General features: G+C 33.1%; 1 protein-coding gene across 14 annotated transcripts in view; it reads right to left on the bottom strand.

Moving 5' to 3' along the window:
• The window catches only part of NBEA (neurobeachin), a 664,613-nt gene that overhangs the window by 406,410 nt on the left and 241,340 nt on the right, over window positions 1-16,863 (bottom strand). For all 14 annotated transcript variants that reach the window (XM_032880041.1, XM_032880043.1, XM_032880047.1 and 11 more), the window contains one exon: window positions 9,869-10,307. In XM_032880041.1, the coding sequence (XP_032735932.1) occupies window positions 9,869-10,307 (439 nt within the window). The remainder of the gene's footprint in view (window positions 1-9,868; window positions 10,308-16,863) is intronic.

The raw sequence follows: 16,863 nt of genomic DNA, 5'->3' as shown, positions 1-16,863 counted from the left end.
TTGAAAAAAAGTCATTAGTAATCTGCAACACTTTTTTTTTTTTTTTAACAACTCATTAAAATCCCTGTGGATAAAATAAGAAACATGGGCTGGTTTATAGTGCTGTGAGACAGATTTATAGATTGTAGGAGAACTATCACCCAAAATTCCTAATTAACAGGTCATCACCAAATTTGGGCAGAAACTCTTATTAACGGACTACTACAGGCATCTTGTCAAGTGCTGAGGCTATGCAAAATATATTATGAAAAACAGTTATATGAATGAGAGAAAAAAATTTAATCTCAACAACCTGTAACAATAGCTTGTAAATAAACACAAACAACATTAAATGCCAGTCTACTTAAGAACTGAAAGCATCTGGTTCAATAGCAATTAATGTGAAACTCTTCAGACACTTCATTGACAGCAAACACAGCAGATCTGGTAGTGCAAAATGGCATTTAAATATAGTAAAACAGTGGCTAAAAAACCCAGTTTTCAATGATAGATGGATCAGAGTTAGAATTCTACCTTCCACAATTTCTAGCTGTGTGGTATTAGGCAAGTAAATCTCTCTAAGTTCCATTCTCCTCACCTTTAAAATGAGACTCATAATAGTTTGTAGCTTATAAGATTTTTAAAAAGATAGAATGATATAATACATATAAAATGTTTAGCACTTTGCCTGGAATATCATGTGATCTGTAGCAATTGTTAGGACTGCTATGGTTTCCAAAAGTGCTGATGCAACCTAGGTCTGCACCAGCAACACTACACAGTTTTGAAAGAAGCTATAATCCTGACATACTTTCTGATTGTCGGACCTCATAAACAAAATCTTGTGTGCAGTTTTAGACATCCTATTTCAAGAATAATGACAAACAGCATCATGCCCATAAAAGAAAAAGTCATGGGAGGGAAGGCAGAGAGACTAGAAAATTAGAGTTAAAAAAAAAACAAAAACAATAACTTTTTTTTAAAATCTGAAGGTATATGAAAAGGAAATAAGAAGAAACTCCTATATATCTCCCTATCAAATTAAAACCAACAGGAAGAAGATTCTCTAGTAACTTTTATGAGCTCCAGTTTCCAACTACTGATGTGTTCAAATGACTAGGATGATCACGTCACCGGGGCTGAGTTGAGAGAGGTGGGAAGCTGGCTTTGACTGACTTCTCAGATCCTGTCTCAGTCTACAACTTCATGCAGCCTACTCTTTCTTCTTTGACTATAATGGCCAGATGGTTTACTAGAATCAGAGTACTGTACATTCTGTTCCTTAACATCATTCCTTCAACACTGCCCATTCCCTAACACATCAAAACATTCTGTGTCCTACCAATCTACTTTATAAATAACCTGCACATTTACATTTATTAATATGTGTTGATTAACATATTATGTGAAAACTGAACTTTTAGCTCTTACAAAATCTTCTTTCGGTGATTCAACATGTTCCACTTGGTAACTTATTCTATCCGTACCAAAAGGCTTAACCTTACCTAGTAGTCTTCATAACTATCGTGGGTACCCATTTCAATTCCATGAATACACTAAAGTATACATAAAATTCTGAAGTGCATACACTTTTTCTAGGGTGAGCAAATAATCATCTGGGTTTCAAAAATACAGCCACAAAAAAGTTAAGAGCCACCAATATAGACTATTAACATATTCCACTCTCCTTCTAGATCTGCTATTCATACAGATGCGTACATAGAATCCTCTACTACACACACATTACCAACTGCATTTTTCTATCTCAAGAATATTGTTTCCATGTTTTCCCACACAATTTCACAATTCTGCTCCATACCTTAAGACAGCAAACTATAAATAAGTAGATGATTCCTCTGTACTACATAAAACTCATGCATACTCTAAAGTTGTGAAGGTTATCACCAAAACAACACAAGCCAAGAAATTATTCAATCTAATTCACATCAACAAAACGTTCCATTCAGTGGTTAACTATGTTTTGTGATAGAGTGAGTGATATATAATACATATAAGTGTAAATTTTCCATCACTGAATTTATCCTATCTCAAAACCAGAAATTTGGGCTGTAATCTGAGATTCATTTGTTCATTCATTCAACAAATACGTACTGAGCCTCTGATATGTAAGGGGCGGTTCTAAATTCTGAAATTTAGAATTATATAGAACAAACAAAACCTCTGCCTTCATGGAACTTATATTCCAATATGGAGAGACAGAAGATACAATAACATGAATGGGTTAATACAGTATATGAGACAGAAAGTGCTATGAGAAAAATAAAGCACAGACAAGAATAAGAAGAATTGCTTAGAGAAGACTTACTAAAAAAAGTAGTATTGGAGGAAACACTGGAAGGTGCAGGAGGAAGCAAGCTATAAGATATCCAGGGAAGAGTGTAGACTGTCACAGGCATGGTTTGTTTCCTTCTCCTAATGTCCTCCATGCTATTCCTTATGTTCCACAAATTATAAATGAAACCACAGAAAATTGTTTTTCTCTGCTTATTTCACTCAGCATAATCTCCTCCAGTCTCGTCCATGTTACGCAAAAGTTGGGCTTTCATCCTTTCTGAAGGCTGAGTAATATTCCATTGTGTATATGGACCACATCTTCTTTATCCATTCTCCTGTTGAAGGGGTATCTTTGCTCTTTCCACAGTTTAGCTATTGTGGACATTGCTGCTATTGGGGCGCCTATGGCCCTTCTTTTTACCACATCTGTGTCTTTCGGGTAAATACCCAGCAGTGCAATTGCTGGGTCTTCAGGTAGTTCTATTTTTAATTTTTTAAAGAATCTCCACACTGTTTTCCAATGTGGCTGCACCAGCTTGCATTCCCACTAACAGTGTAATAGGGTTCGCCTTTCCCCATATCATTTCCAACGTATGTTGTTTCTTGCCTTGTCTATTTTGACCATTCTAACTGGCTAAACTGGTAAGGTCTCAACAAACCATGAAAGACTATGGACTACGGGAAACAAATTGAAGGTTTCAGGCGGGGGGAATGGGCTAGCTCAGAGATGGTATTAAGGAGGGCATGCATTGCATGGAGCACTGGGTGTTACATGCAAACAACAAATGGAACACTACATCAAAAATTAATGATGTAATGTATGGTGAATAACATAATAAAATAAAGAAAAAAATAAAAGCAAAAGAAAAAAAAAGTGTCACAGGTAGTGGGACCAGGAAGAAGGCTAGTGTGAGTAGATGTTGAGGCTTATAAGAGGTGAGACCAAGGTAAGTGGGGTTCTGATCATAGGTCCTTATAGTCCATTGTAAAGATGTTGGCTTTTTCTTACAGTGGATCAGAAGCTACTAAAGCCTTATGAACAAGGGAGGAATTTGATTTCAGGTTAAGCAGGACCATTCTGGAAGTTGTATTAAGGATACACTTAATGGGGGAAGAGAAAGTAGTGGAAGACTAGTTAGGAGTTTAGTGTAATAAACCAAGCAAGAAATGATGTAGTTTGGATCAGAATGGCAAAATATAGTCAATCTTTTGACTATATTAAGAAGGCAGAGAAAACAGCATTTGCAGAAGACTGGATGTGAGTGTGAGAGAAAAGTCAAAGATAATGTAAAGATTTTTGCCTTAAGCACCATGAAGGGCAGAGCTGCCATTAACTAAGATAGGGGCAAACATGGTCGGAGCAGTTATTAATCATCCAAATATGTTGAAAAAACTACTGGAGAGAAGAGTCTCTACTTGAGGAGAGAGGACTGGGCTGAGACATAAATTTGGGAATCATCAACATAAATGCTAATTAATGTCAGGAAATTGGATGAAATCACCGAAGGAGTGAGTGCAAGTGGATAGGAGAAGTGGTTCAAGGACAGAGTCTTGGAGAGTTCATTAATTATTTCTGTGACTCTTATAAAAAGATCTTACTTTATCTGTATATTCGAGATTTGGCCTATGTATAAAGTAAGATAGTGAAGATAAGGGTTTTTCAATAGTGACTCATCAAGGCAAGTGAGTTTTGTAATTATTTGTGACACCCTAAAAGAATCCCTTTCTTCTTTCTGCTCCCTCTCTCTTTTCTGTAACACTTATTGAGCACTGACAGGTTAAAGGAATACAACTTCCCTGACAAGTTTGAGGGATAAAAAGAAAGTAAGATATAACCCATGCCTTAGAGATACCTGAAGGAAATACAAGAAACCAACAAATCAACTGTGCAATATATTTCAATAACTGCTTTGATCAAAGTTATGCACAGGATCTTTCAGGAACACAAAGGATGTGCATTATCTGGGAACAGTGAGCTGAATCTAAAAGTAGCACAATAGGAATTAGCCAAGAGGAGAAAAAGTTCAGTAATAAAGCCTTAGTGAGGCAAAGAGATAGGAAAAAAACATAGTAGACTGAAGGAACTGAAAATACATCTTTATCACTGATAAAAGGTAAGGACATTTCAAACTAAGAAGTTCATCATCTTTTATTTTGTAATATATTTTGTAATAAGCAAAAATTATTTCAGAATTTTTATCAGTTTTGCATTTAAGAAAAATGACTCTGGCAGAAATGTGGAAGATACACTGGCTGGGGTGGCGGAGACCTGAAAATAGTGAGGCCAGTTAGGAGATAAGACAAAGAATCCACTTGAGAGATACTAGGGGCCTAAAGTGAGCTGATAGCTTTGGGAATGGACATGTCCTATCTTTTCTGGAACTCAGGTCTTTAAACCAAGTTCAAAAATAGCTATCTGCTACTTTTTTGAGACTAATTACAAGATCATTTCATTTATGATAGGGTTTGGAACTTTATGGGACTTTTAAGAAATAATGCATTATTTTATATGCTGAGAAAGCCAAAAGAATAAAAGTAACATCACACAACTAATTTTGTAATCCATTATTATTATTACTATTATTGAGATCCATTATTAATGACCGATTCTCCTAATTTCCAGATTAACACTCTTCCCTAACAAGGCTTATATAAATGCTAAACATTTATCTGGAAAGAAAAAATTGAAGCTTAGGAAAGAAACAATGTTACTGACTTTAGGCTGGTACTACAATTTATTGCAGCTCATCAGAAATCACAAGGCTACTGCTATGACATTTTCGTGTTTTGTATGCCTTTATTTTGTAAAATATTTAGAATACCAATGAAAAAATATGTTTAAGAAATAATCGAGTATTTCATTAATCTACTCCTTAAAGAGAGATACTTTTTCAGCTCACTGACTTGTCTGTGTAAATGCCAGGAGAGACAAAGGCAACATTAGGGACATTAGGATACCACCATGCTTAGTCAAAACTGCATCTTCTGGCAACTGGCCTTAAAATACTATTCCCAGGACACTTGGAGCATAATGAAAGCTGGAATTTCAGTGCCTAGACTTCATAGATACCTTGAAATGTAAAGGTTGGCAGACTTTTAATCAATTTGGCTTACAATTACTTATTCATCCTTTACGTGATACAAGCAAAACACTTCACAAAAATTAGTAAAGGAAGAAATTTGGAAGTCCTCAGCAGTAATTATAATTTTTAATAATCTTTAATCAATGCATCATTTATATCAAACATTTCTTTATTATTTTCCCTAAATTGTCATCCTTAGTATTAATGTTAAAAATGTTAATATTAAAAAGCTAGAGAGAAAAGAGTTACCAAAATCTTATCCTTTAAGTTTAATAATATAAAGGCTATCTATATTGCTTTTTTAGTCCTATAATATTTACAAATTTTATTTTAGAGATTTTCTTCTTCAGAGAATAAAACACTTGAAAATGAGGAAATTAGGTTTGAATGGAAAAATATACAGAACATTCTGCCTGAACTTATCAAACCCAGTGATTTAAATATAAGTGGGATTATAAAATCAAAAGAGATGAAATATAAATCATGTAAGATCAATGTTTGTTATCCAGAAAAGTAACACAATTGTGAGTTTTTTGTTATATCCCAGACATAAAATAATTTTCTAAAACAGAGTAACAGTTAAAGGAAGAAGCATATTGGTCTCTTCCCCCTGCCCCATCTTTTGTCCAAACTAAGGGTGGGGGGGGGGCGGGGAGGAGAAATAGCTTAGAAATCCCTGGGGAATTAAGACTGACCTAAATCACAAATATATACCAAAATCTCCAAAAATTAAAATCATGTGGACATATAAGATTATAATCTTAACATAAAAGATAGGATAAAACTTAATTGGTAGTTTTAGAGAAAAGCATTACACCAACCTAAAAGTTACACAGGTACTAATGTATAAAAAAATATAGCTCAGCTAGAGTATTTTATAAACAATAAATCTATATTTAAATCTCTCAAAAGAGATTGCATTGCTGGGGAACTTCGCAATTTGGCTTATGTGTTCTATGATGAGATTATTAAGCACTTCTGTCCAAAATAAAACAATGATAATGTTATCATTTCCTAACTGTATTTTCTCTATATACAGTGTTTCCTCACTATAGAACAGTACCAGCGAATCTCTAGCTTTTTCAGCGCTTTACATTCATAAAAACAAATTTGTTAGGGCCACTCAGTGTAATCAGACATTTATGAAAATCTGCACAGGTGATGACTGGAAGAAATGGAGGAAAAAGCATCAGTACTTTCCAGATATGTTAATAAGACTATTTATACAGTATTTCATAATACAATGTGAGAAAATAATACTGAAAGAAAAGTTTTATTTTAGGTAAGTCTAAATGTTTCTAAAATTGAGGTTGTAATCTAACTAAAGAAAATATTATAAATCTCACAACTGAAATGCATAAATGCTCCATCCCAAGTGGGGAGGTACACCCTATGTGGAACACAAGTTAACATAACTCAAATTACATCAGTTGTTTTAGGAAGCTATTTTCAAATTTACTGTATAGAATGAGTATAAAGAATACATTGTTAGCATGCTTAGAATAAAACCAACAAACTGTTGGTTAACAAAAGTAAAATCCTAGGTGATCTCCATTGGGATTGAGCAATATTATCAGGAAGCATGATTTAGTTATAGAGAAATGAGCAACTAAGACTGTAGCTATTTTTCAACTAAAGATAAAAATGAAAAATACATTATTGGTAGAGTAAGACCCATGACAATTCTGTGTTTAAAACTGGTAGTCATCAGGACTTTGTTTCTAAGTCCTGTCATCTTGGATCCTATTTTCAAGGAATTCAATCTGATGTTAAAAGACATGTCATAACTTGGGTTTCAGATTTTAGTGCTTCAGAAATATGTTTATATACTTCATAATGTAATTATAGCTACCTTAAGACAGATAAGGCAAATGGTAGCAATATATTGGAAGTAAAATTAAAAAATGCAGTTGTCCAGAAGCACTTGTGGGGCTGAAAAGCTGCTCAAAGCTCTAGAGTTTGAAGTTAAATTTTTGATGTTGTCACTCTCAATCTATTGAATGGCTGACAGACAATCAAACCCGTCTGGCTGGCTGGCAGCTCATTTTGCTGGCAGGTGGCAAACAATTAGACACACCAATTTGTGCCTCCTGATGACATTAAAGCATGAAACTAAGTTGTATGCAGGGCCTAGTGATTTGTGTGAAAGCATTTCAAAAATAATACTCTTTGCCGTGGCAACTCATTTCAGACTGCCACCTCCCATTATGGCTTTGAGCAGTGAAGACGACAGACTTGAGTTACGTGCAGTGCAAGGCCGCTTCTGTTCAATCCGTCATCAGCGCCCCCTGAGACCTCAATCCCCTCCTTTCATCAATATCACCTCATCATTTACATTTGATAGTACTTGAGCTACTGCATATATTAACTACACTAGAGACCCTTTTCCTAAAAAGAACTGAAGTATGCTTTGTGTGCTTCGATTTCATTTCTACTTTTGCAATTTAGAATAATGATCCCACTCCCACTGCACTTTGCACAAATGCTACAAGGAACAAATGGAAAGTTCTATTTTTTTTAAAGCAATATTCACAAAAGTATAATAAATTTTGAGTAGCTGAGAATATTGGCACTTTTGTTGTTTTAATGAAAAAATTGTTCTAACAATAATTCAAATTAAAACAAAAAAGGTTGAACTTAATTTTTATTTCACTGGATTCTCTTATGCAAACAGAATAATTCTCTGTATTTATTTGTTTTGTAGTCTAACAAAATTTAAATATATAATTTAAAAGTAAGTGGAACACAAAATTTTTATGATCCTAAGTTAAATTATTATAACATTTTTATATTATATATTATAAATATATACAATTACAGATACTTACATACACATGTTTACATACACTCATAAAGACACATGCACATATATCCAGGGAACATAAACCGAATACGTGAAATAGAGGACATCAATCTGAGATGGCATAAGCAACATCCAAGGAACTATATGAATGACTATCCAAATATAATATGAACACAAACTGTTAGAAAAAATATCTTCCTACATTTTATAACCCCTCCTTTTTAAGTTTTTTAAAATTCTGAGACTTAACACATTTTAACTTGTGTGACAATTTTTTGCAAACATTTCACCTCCATTTACTACTCTCTAAGTTCAATGTAGAGAACACTGTTTTTATCCATCTTTATATCGACATGATGACTGATGCTATTTATATTTTCACAATAAAATTTTCAAGAAGTATCTGTAGAACAGTTGTTAAAATCTTTAAAGGTAAAGTTTAATTAATATTTATATATAAAAAAGATAATCTGTCTTAACTGAAAATGCCTTTACTGCCATACCTCTAACCCTTAATACTAAAAAATGTACAAAGCAGTATGGCTATCTTGGAAAAGTAAAACAGAATAGCTAGTACATTTTGACTATATGTTTATTTTTGACACTCCAGTTTAAGAAACATTTGATTTTCTAACTTGAATTTTTCTCTCTAAAAAACAATTGTTTACCAATCATCTTACACACACATATAAATTTTGGGTGGGGAAAAGCATTTTTAACTTCAATCACAATTTAATTCAGATGGTAAACACATTCTTTAGTTTACATGCTAATATGTAAATATTAGTCCCAGTATCAATGTTAAGTACTATTGTTAGTAATTATGACTAACCTCAAATAATCTTTCTAATGCTGTATAAGTTTTTAAATAGTAGGATAAATTACATGGACAAATTCTTTGGTTCTAAAATGTTTTATCCTGCTTCTGTGAACTATCATTTTTATGGCATAAATAATGGAACAGAGTAAAGTCTGGTGGTCCTCAACTAAAAACCCTTGTATGATTTAACATTTGAGTGCAGATATATGGGCCACCTTATAGTTTAGAAACCTAAAATGCCTTTCAACAATATTTACTTTCAAACACATGCCTCAAAATATGGCCTTTACATTGATTTTCAAAATTCCACACATATATTCAGATGATAATGCACATTTTCAAATTTTTTCCATCCTTGGATTTAAAACTTGAATTTGAATTTTATTACTTAAAGCAATCTTCTTTAGTCTCCAGAAGTCATTACTGTTTTTATTATTATGATATAGGAACTTTAGAGCCAGATTAGACTAGAGAGATAGGAAATACCCCTCCCCCATTTTATGATGAAACAATTAAATCCAAAAAGATAAAAGCACTTCCTCAAGGTAGTGTAGTCACTGATGATGGATTATAATCAGAATCTGCATTTCCCTATTCTGAATTTAACGTGCTGTCTTGCATACCATATTGAAACTTCTTTTTTGAGATGTATTATTCAAGTGCCTTACTATGAGATCAATTTGGTTTTTATATTGATATAAATTGATATATATTGATATAAATTAATATTTGATATTCTTTGTATTTTAGTATTTTAGTAATTTTGTATTTTAGTAATACTTATATTACTAAATATAAGGTTTTTGAGCTCCTCCTAATATTTTTAAAAATAAACTCTAGTTTTCCTTCTGTGTTTAGAGCACTACGAATAATAAGTTTGGTACCCACCTGTCAAAGGAATGAAACTGCATAGGAAGAATAGCTTGCGCTTCTCTCTTCAATGCTGGGTCTGGGTATGGGATAGGTTCAGGGCCACATTCTGCAATTTCAACTGGGGCAGCCACGAGACTTTTCAAGATCTCCTTGACATTGATGCCTTTTGTTTGACTAATGCTAGATATGGATGGTGCAGGTTTCAACAGTTCACTGGGGTTCTCAGTTAAGCTTTCCTGTGATTTTTTCACTTCAGATGACAAAGTGGATAACAGTTCACTCATGGCATCAGGGCCTGTGCCCGTCTCCAATTCTGCCCCATTCAGGATGCTAGCCACTTGTTCCTCTCCAATTCCTGAATCTGTATGTGGAATGGAACTTTCCAGCTGAATATCTTCACCAGGCGTTGGTGTTTCTTTTTCCTTTATAGTGTCTGGAAATGTAGCAGGAGTTTCTGTAATAAAAGAAACTGGTTTAAACAAAAAGCTTCACAAGTGAAAATTCAGTATTATTAATAAAATATTCTCACATATCGGAATAAAGAAAATAAGACCTGTGGGAAACAAAGAAAAATCTGCTAAATGGATATGCATAACAACACAACTGGATTGAAACATATCATCCATGTACACCTGTCATTTTGTTCGGGAAACCTCAAAAGAACCCTATTTCTTTTAAAAGCCATGTGGCATTTCAAAACTGATGTCTTTAAAAGTGTGGAGAAATAGTACCCATAACAATTTCTTATAACAACTTACAAATAATTATTATATGAAGCTCCCCTTTATCCTTTGTCAGTTACCAAACATATAAGAGAAATTATTATACTTCTCTAATATTACCTTAAAAATATAAAGTCATTTTATACCTTTTTTGGTACTTCAATAACCATTAATATATAGTTAAAATACTTAAACTAGTTAAAAATATTATTTTAAAATCACATAATATTACACCTAAAATTCTGAAGTGTTAATAGCAAAAAGCATGCCAAATGATTATTTCAAAAGAATTAATACTTTAATAAGAAAATAATGTTCCTCAAGAATTTAGCTTATATGTCCCTTTTTTTTTAAAGATTTTATTTATTTATTTGACAGAGAGAGAGAGATCACAAGTAGGCAGAGAGTCAGGCAGAGAGAGAGGAAGAAGCAGGCTCCCTGCTGAGCAGAGAGCCCAATGCGGGGCTCAATCTCAGGACCCTGAGATCATGACCTGAGCTGAAGGCAGCGGCTTAATCCACTGAGCCACCCAGGAGCCCCTATATGTGCCTTTAAGAACAATTATTTTGGAATACTCATTCTTTGTGAATAAATATAAATTTCAATTTGTGAAAACTGAAGCAGATAAAATATATACAGATAGGAAATACACATACATTATCAATTAAAACAGAAAAACATCTTGAAAATGTTATATGCCTATCATTCTCATTATACAAATGTTAATACAATGAAGTTCCCTATATAATAAAATGTTATCAAATTCTAAATCATGACCTTGAAAATTGATGTAATCTAGGTATAGTAGGGATAACAGCTCTTAACAAAGTGATGTGGAAGAAGAAAATAAGATACTATAGGTAAATTACTTACTTATATGAAGTACATACTTGTTAGGTACTTGATTTACTCTGATTTATATTTAAGTTTATCCTTTGTAAAACAAGAAGGGCAGAGTAAGTTATTTCTAAGATCTCTTCAAAATGAACATCTGTAAGTTCTATAAAACTGCCCTTAGATTTTTGATATTTTGGTTGGTTGTTTCTTTCTTTTGAAATGTTATTAGGACAGGAAATCAGAAGACTGCCCAACAGGAATTAGGCTATTTTGATTTCAGCAAAACATCTCATAAAACCTTTGGTGAAGTCTCTACTAAAAACACAGAGAAATGTTGTTTTGGTAATACTATTTTTTGGGTGGGATCATAATTTTTTCAGTTTTACACACACATGCTAAAGGATTAAACATAATGTGGAGGGATTTCTTTAGCAACAGGGCTTGATTCTTAGACTCTACAAGACAGTTGTGTTAATTTCTTAAATGTAGATTAATGTCATGACATCCAAATTTACTGAATATGTGAATTTATTAATTTTTCCAGATTTCAGAATAATTCTGTCAAGTTTCCAAAAGAAAATTTTCTTTCAATTCTCCTTTCCTTTTGATTCAAACTGTATTAGATACATACACTACTTTAAAAAAATAACATTTTCATATTATTCAACTTAATATACAATATCCATTTAAATTGGCTAAAAATACACATCTCTCACAACTAAGTGTTTTATTGTCATTTTCCTCATTTTTATTAAGTAGTTTTATTTGTTTGCTCAAGGATGTTAGAATTGACAGAAAAGATTAATCAGTAGAATAAGACAATAATATTCAAACATCAGATGACCAACATGAAAAACAGGTAGACGTATGAGAAACCTAATTGTTCCAAGACTAAAAATTAAGATAACTGCATGAAAGTTTTGAGAAGATAGGTAATTTTAATAATACTCCTGGCAAAGCACTGGAGAAGGAAAAGGTAAGAGGTAAGGTAATAGTTTCAGATTTTTTATAAAACCTTGTAACAGAAAATTAAGACTTTGAATAATAGCATTTGGGATAAAAAGGAAGGAAAAGAATGAAGATGTTTCTGAAATATCTAGCTTAAGAAAAACAATGGAGACATGCCACTAAGTGAGGAAGAAAGCAAAAGATAAGCAACTTTGTTCAGAAATATTAGTGGGGGACAGTGCCTGGTTGGTTCAGTCAGTTGAACATCAAATTCTTGGTTTGGGTTTGGATCATGATTCAGGGTTTTGAGATCAAGCCCCAAGTAGGGCTCCATGCTCAGTGGGGAGTCTGCTTGAGATTCTCTCCTTCTCCTTCCCTCCCTCCCTCTCGTTCTGTCCTCCTGCTTACTCACTCTAAAATAAATAAATCTAAAAAAAAAAAAGAAAATTTAAAAAAAGATTTATTTATATATTTGAGAGAGAGAAAGCACACATGTGTATGTGAGAATGGGGGTGGGGCAGAGGGAGAGAATCTCAAGCAGATTCCCCACTGAGCATGGAGCCCTACATGGGGCTTGATCTCACAACCCTGAGATCAAGACCTGAGCTGAAACCAAGAGACTGATAACTCAACCAACTGAGCCACCCAGGTGCTCCTGTTCAGAAATATAATGAGTTAAATTTTGAAATTAATTGAGTGCAGAATCTCTGAAATATTTATAGCTGTTGAGTCAAAAGAAATACAGCCATGTATTTTGGGATTATTCAAACTGAGATGATAATTGATACTTCAAAAGTTGATGAAGTAAGCTGGGAATAAAGAATGAGAACAATTGCTAAGGCAGTTACTGCCTCTATTGGAGGTATTACTGAATTTATTTAATGCATGTTTGCATTTATATATTATATATTTGGGGAGTAAAATCAGTTATGGTAGAAAATTAGTAGAAAATTAAATAGCAATTAAGTAGAAATTAAATACCTTCTACAACAATAGGACAGAAAATGTAAATGCAGAAACAAAATAAGTACTCTAACAAGAAATCACAGTGGCATGGTTACCAGCATGGGCTAAATTTTCTTTCAGAATTTAATTCTCAAAAGGCATATAGTCAAATCTAGCACCTAGTCTGAACTTGGCTGATTTACAGATTTGGCCTAGGGTTTCACTTTATCCTAATGTGATGTTTCAGTGTCTTTATTTATGGCATGTTTTACATTAAGAACTACACAAAAATATAAACAGTATAGGAACCTGAAATGTAAGAATTTTGCTAAAAACAGAATATCTAAATTAAAATCCTTGATTTAGTGTCCACAAGGTACCATTTAATAAGATTTTTCCATCAACTACATAATTTTTTGCTTTTCCATTCAATGAACTCTTAGGGAACAATGACAATCTATAACTCACTAACTAGATACTTGAAACTCCAATATAAATGTTGACCTCTTAATTATAAAATGCAATTAAGTTTATTAAAATTGAATATTGGAATATTTTCGAATGACTCATTAAAATATTTACACAGTAATATAATTCTAATTTTAGTTTACTGTGACTGATAAATCAATGATTTCAAAATGAAGCGGTTTTTGATATTTCAATAAGAATTCTATTCAAATCAATAAACTTTGCAAAGCATAATTTATGATCTTATTATGTAGAAATAAAAATAAACACCAACGGAAAACTTTATAATAGTAACTGCAAATAAAGAAGAGATCAGTAGTTCAAAAGCCCACTGATTTGTAATTTCTCGATCGCTCTTCATCAGTTTCTACAGCAAGAGGCACGTTAGTACCCAAAGCAGAAACATGACTGGTCTGAGTGATCTTAACCTTACCAGAAACATGGAGCTGGATGCCAGATGCCTCTTTTTCTTACTGATTTTCATTGAACCTAATGAGTCCATCTAATATATTTTAGGAAACATATAGGGTTAACTGCAGCAGATGATATGATTTCTGTATGGGACCTCATTTATCACAATATTTTTGGAAAAATCTTGTTTTTACAGTGATGTATAAAGTGTTTCAATGTCTTACCTATTAAATTATTCAAATTGCTATTTTCCAAACTACTTAAGTAAAAAATAACATTAAAGGAACATATAGTTCCTTTTTGTATATCACTAAAAATCTTATTAATTATTTGCTCAAGTAGTAATACTAAGCAAAATAAAAAATATAAAAAACTATAAGTAACTTGTATTTTTTTTGTTTATATTAAATCCCAAAATGCCAAGTTACACAAAAATTTACCTGAATTCCAAGAAAGAAAAAGCTGCCATATATAAGATTTAAAATCGTTATTATTCATTTTACACAACAAAGACTGCAAAAGCACTGAGTACTTTTTTTGCAATTATTTACATATGATTTAATTTTGTTTGTTATATTAAATGTATAAGAATACAACTTCAGGAATTTGGTATTATCAATGAATATGCCCGTAACAGACAAAATTATAATTCAGGAGAAATAATTAAGAACCAAAAGGTATTTCTAATTAATGTTCTTATTATAATGTATAGATCTGTTTGAGTTTATCTTAGTTGGAATACATGCTTTTTGGATGTGCATACTAATGATTTTCATCAAATTTGGAAAGTTTTCAGGCCACTTTTTCTTCAAAAATTCTTTCTTCCCATTTCTGCCTCTTGTCTTCTCTTAGGCTCCCATTATTTGTATGTTGGTTCACTTGATGGTGTCTCACATGTCCCTGAGGCTCTCCCCTTTTCTCATTCCACTTTTCTTCATTCTTCTCTTCATTCTGTTCCTCAGAGTAAGATAACCACAATTGACCTGTCTTCAAGTATGTTGATGCCTTCTTGTGCCAACTCAAATATTCTGTTGAACCCTTCTAATGAATTCTTATTTATTATAATTTTCAACTCCAGACTGCTATTGAATTCTTTTCTGTATTTCTTTACTGATACTCTTTGGTGAGACATTACCCTCATATTTTTCATTCTTTAAAAAAGTGTTCCTTTAATTACTTGAGCATTTCTACAACAGCTGGTTTAAAATATTTATCTAGTCAGTCCAACATCAGGGCTTCCTCAGGGGCAGTTTCTAAGGACTGTTTTTTCCCCCTGTGAATTGGCCATCCTTTCCTCTTTCAAGTGTCAAAAAATTTTTGTTGAAAAATTTTAAATATAATAATGTGGCAATCTTGGAAATCAGACCCTTCCCACAGGGCTCGTTGTTGTTCTGCTTATTTATTGACTTTTCCAAACAAATTCTATAAAATTCTACAGAATTTTGTTTGATATTTCTTGATATTCCCATAACACCTGCAGCCACAGAAGTTTCTGTTTAGTTAGCTTAGTGATCAGCTAATGACTAGATAGAGACTGCTTTACTTATCTTGCACCAGTACATCTTCCACACTTTGCCAGAGGCTTTGGATGTGCAGTAGGACATGCTTTCAATACTCTCCCTCAGCCTTCATTTCTTGCTTGAACAGAGCCTTCAAGGTTATCCAGAGATGAGTGACTGGGGTTTTCTCAGGTCTTTCCTGGACCTGAATACAGCTCAGAGTATGGACATCTCATTCTCAGGTTTTCCTTTTAGGCTTTTGGTAAGGTTCCTACTTAGCCCAACTGGTACTACCACCTTGGGCAGTTCCAATATTTAAAAAAAAAGATGCTGCTGATTATTTCAAAAAATATCCAGGACTTCATCAGGCAAGCTCTGATCAGGTTAAATAATGACAAGCTCTGTGAATGAAGCTTTACCAGGGAGCTTCCAGACAGGTCAGATACAGTGCTCAGTGGACTTTCTGAAAACTCCAAACATAATTGACCTCCTTCCAGTGCTGCTACGCTGCTGGTTTTCACAGCTACCACAATTTTCTGGATATGGATTTTCAAGGACACCACAGAGCTGAGGAGAACTGGATACTAACAGAGCAAGCTAAATCACAAAAAGCCTACTATTCTCATAAAATTTCTGTAGTTTTTCTTGAATTAGCGCTCTCTGGATTGTTGTAAGCCTTTGGTTACTTTCCAGTGAACAGGAAAAATGATTTCAACAATTTTTGCTAGTGTTCTCATTGTTTTTTGGAGGAGCAGTTCTTTGGAGGTCCTTACTGCACTCTTTCAGAAGTCCTACCTCTAAGGGATGTTTACAATTCCCATTTGTACATTTTGAGTAGAGTATCAATTATCAAATATTCATACATACATATTTTGCCTTTCCTTTGACCCAGCTTGCTGTAGTATTCTTTATCACTTCTCTTCTAAAAAAACAAACAAAAAAACACACAAAAAACACCACTTTCCTATTAAAATACATCATGCATTTCTGTAGTATTATGGAGGCAATCATTAACACTAATAATAAAATGCCAACATATATGCCTAAAAGTTGCCTTCAGTTGCAGAAAAAAGGGAGCAAACAAATAACAGTACAATTCTGTTAATATCTATCAGATAAGCCATGATGTGCATGTTATACATGGTTAAGAGTTCAGGCTTTGCAATTAAGACCATTTGAC

Source organism: Lontra canadensis, unplaced genomic scaffold (genome assembly GCF_010015895.1).
Source record: "Lontra canadensis isolate GAN:19392208 unplaced genomic scaffold, GSC_riverotter_1.0 scaffold67, whole genome shotgun sequence".
Taxonomy (NCBI): Eukaryota; Metazoa; Chordata; class Mammalia; order Carnivora; family Mustelidae; genus Lontra; species Lontra canadensis.
This window is presented reverse-complemented; position numbering and strand designations above follow the sequence as displayed.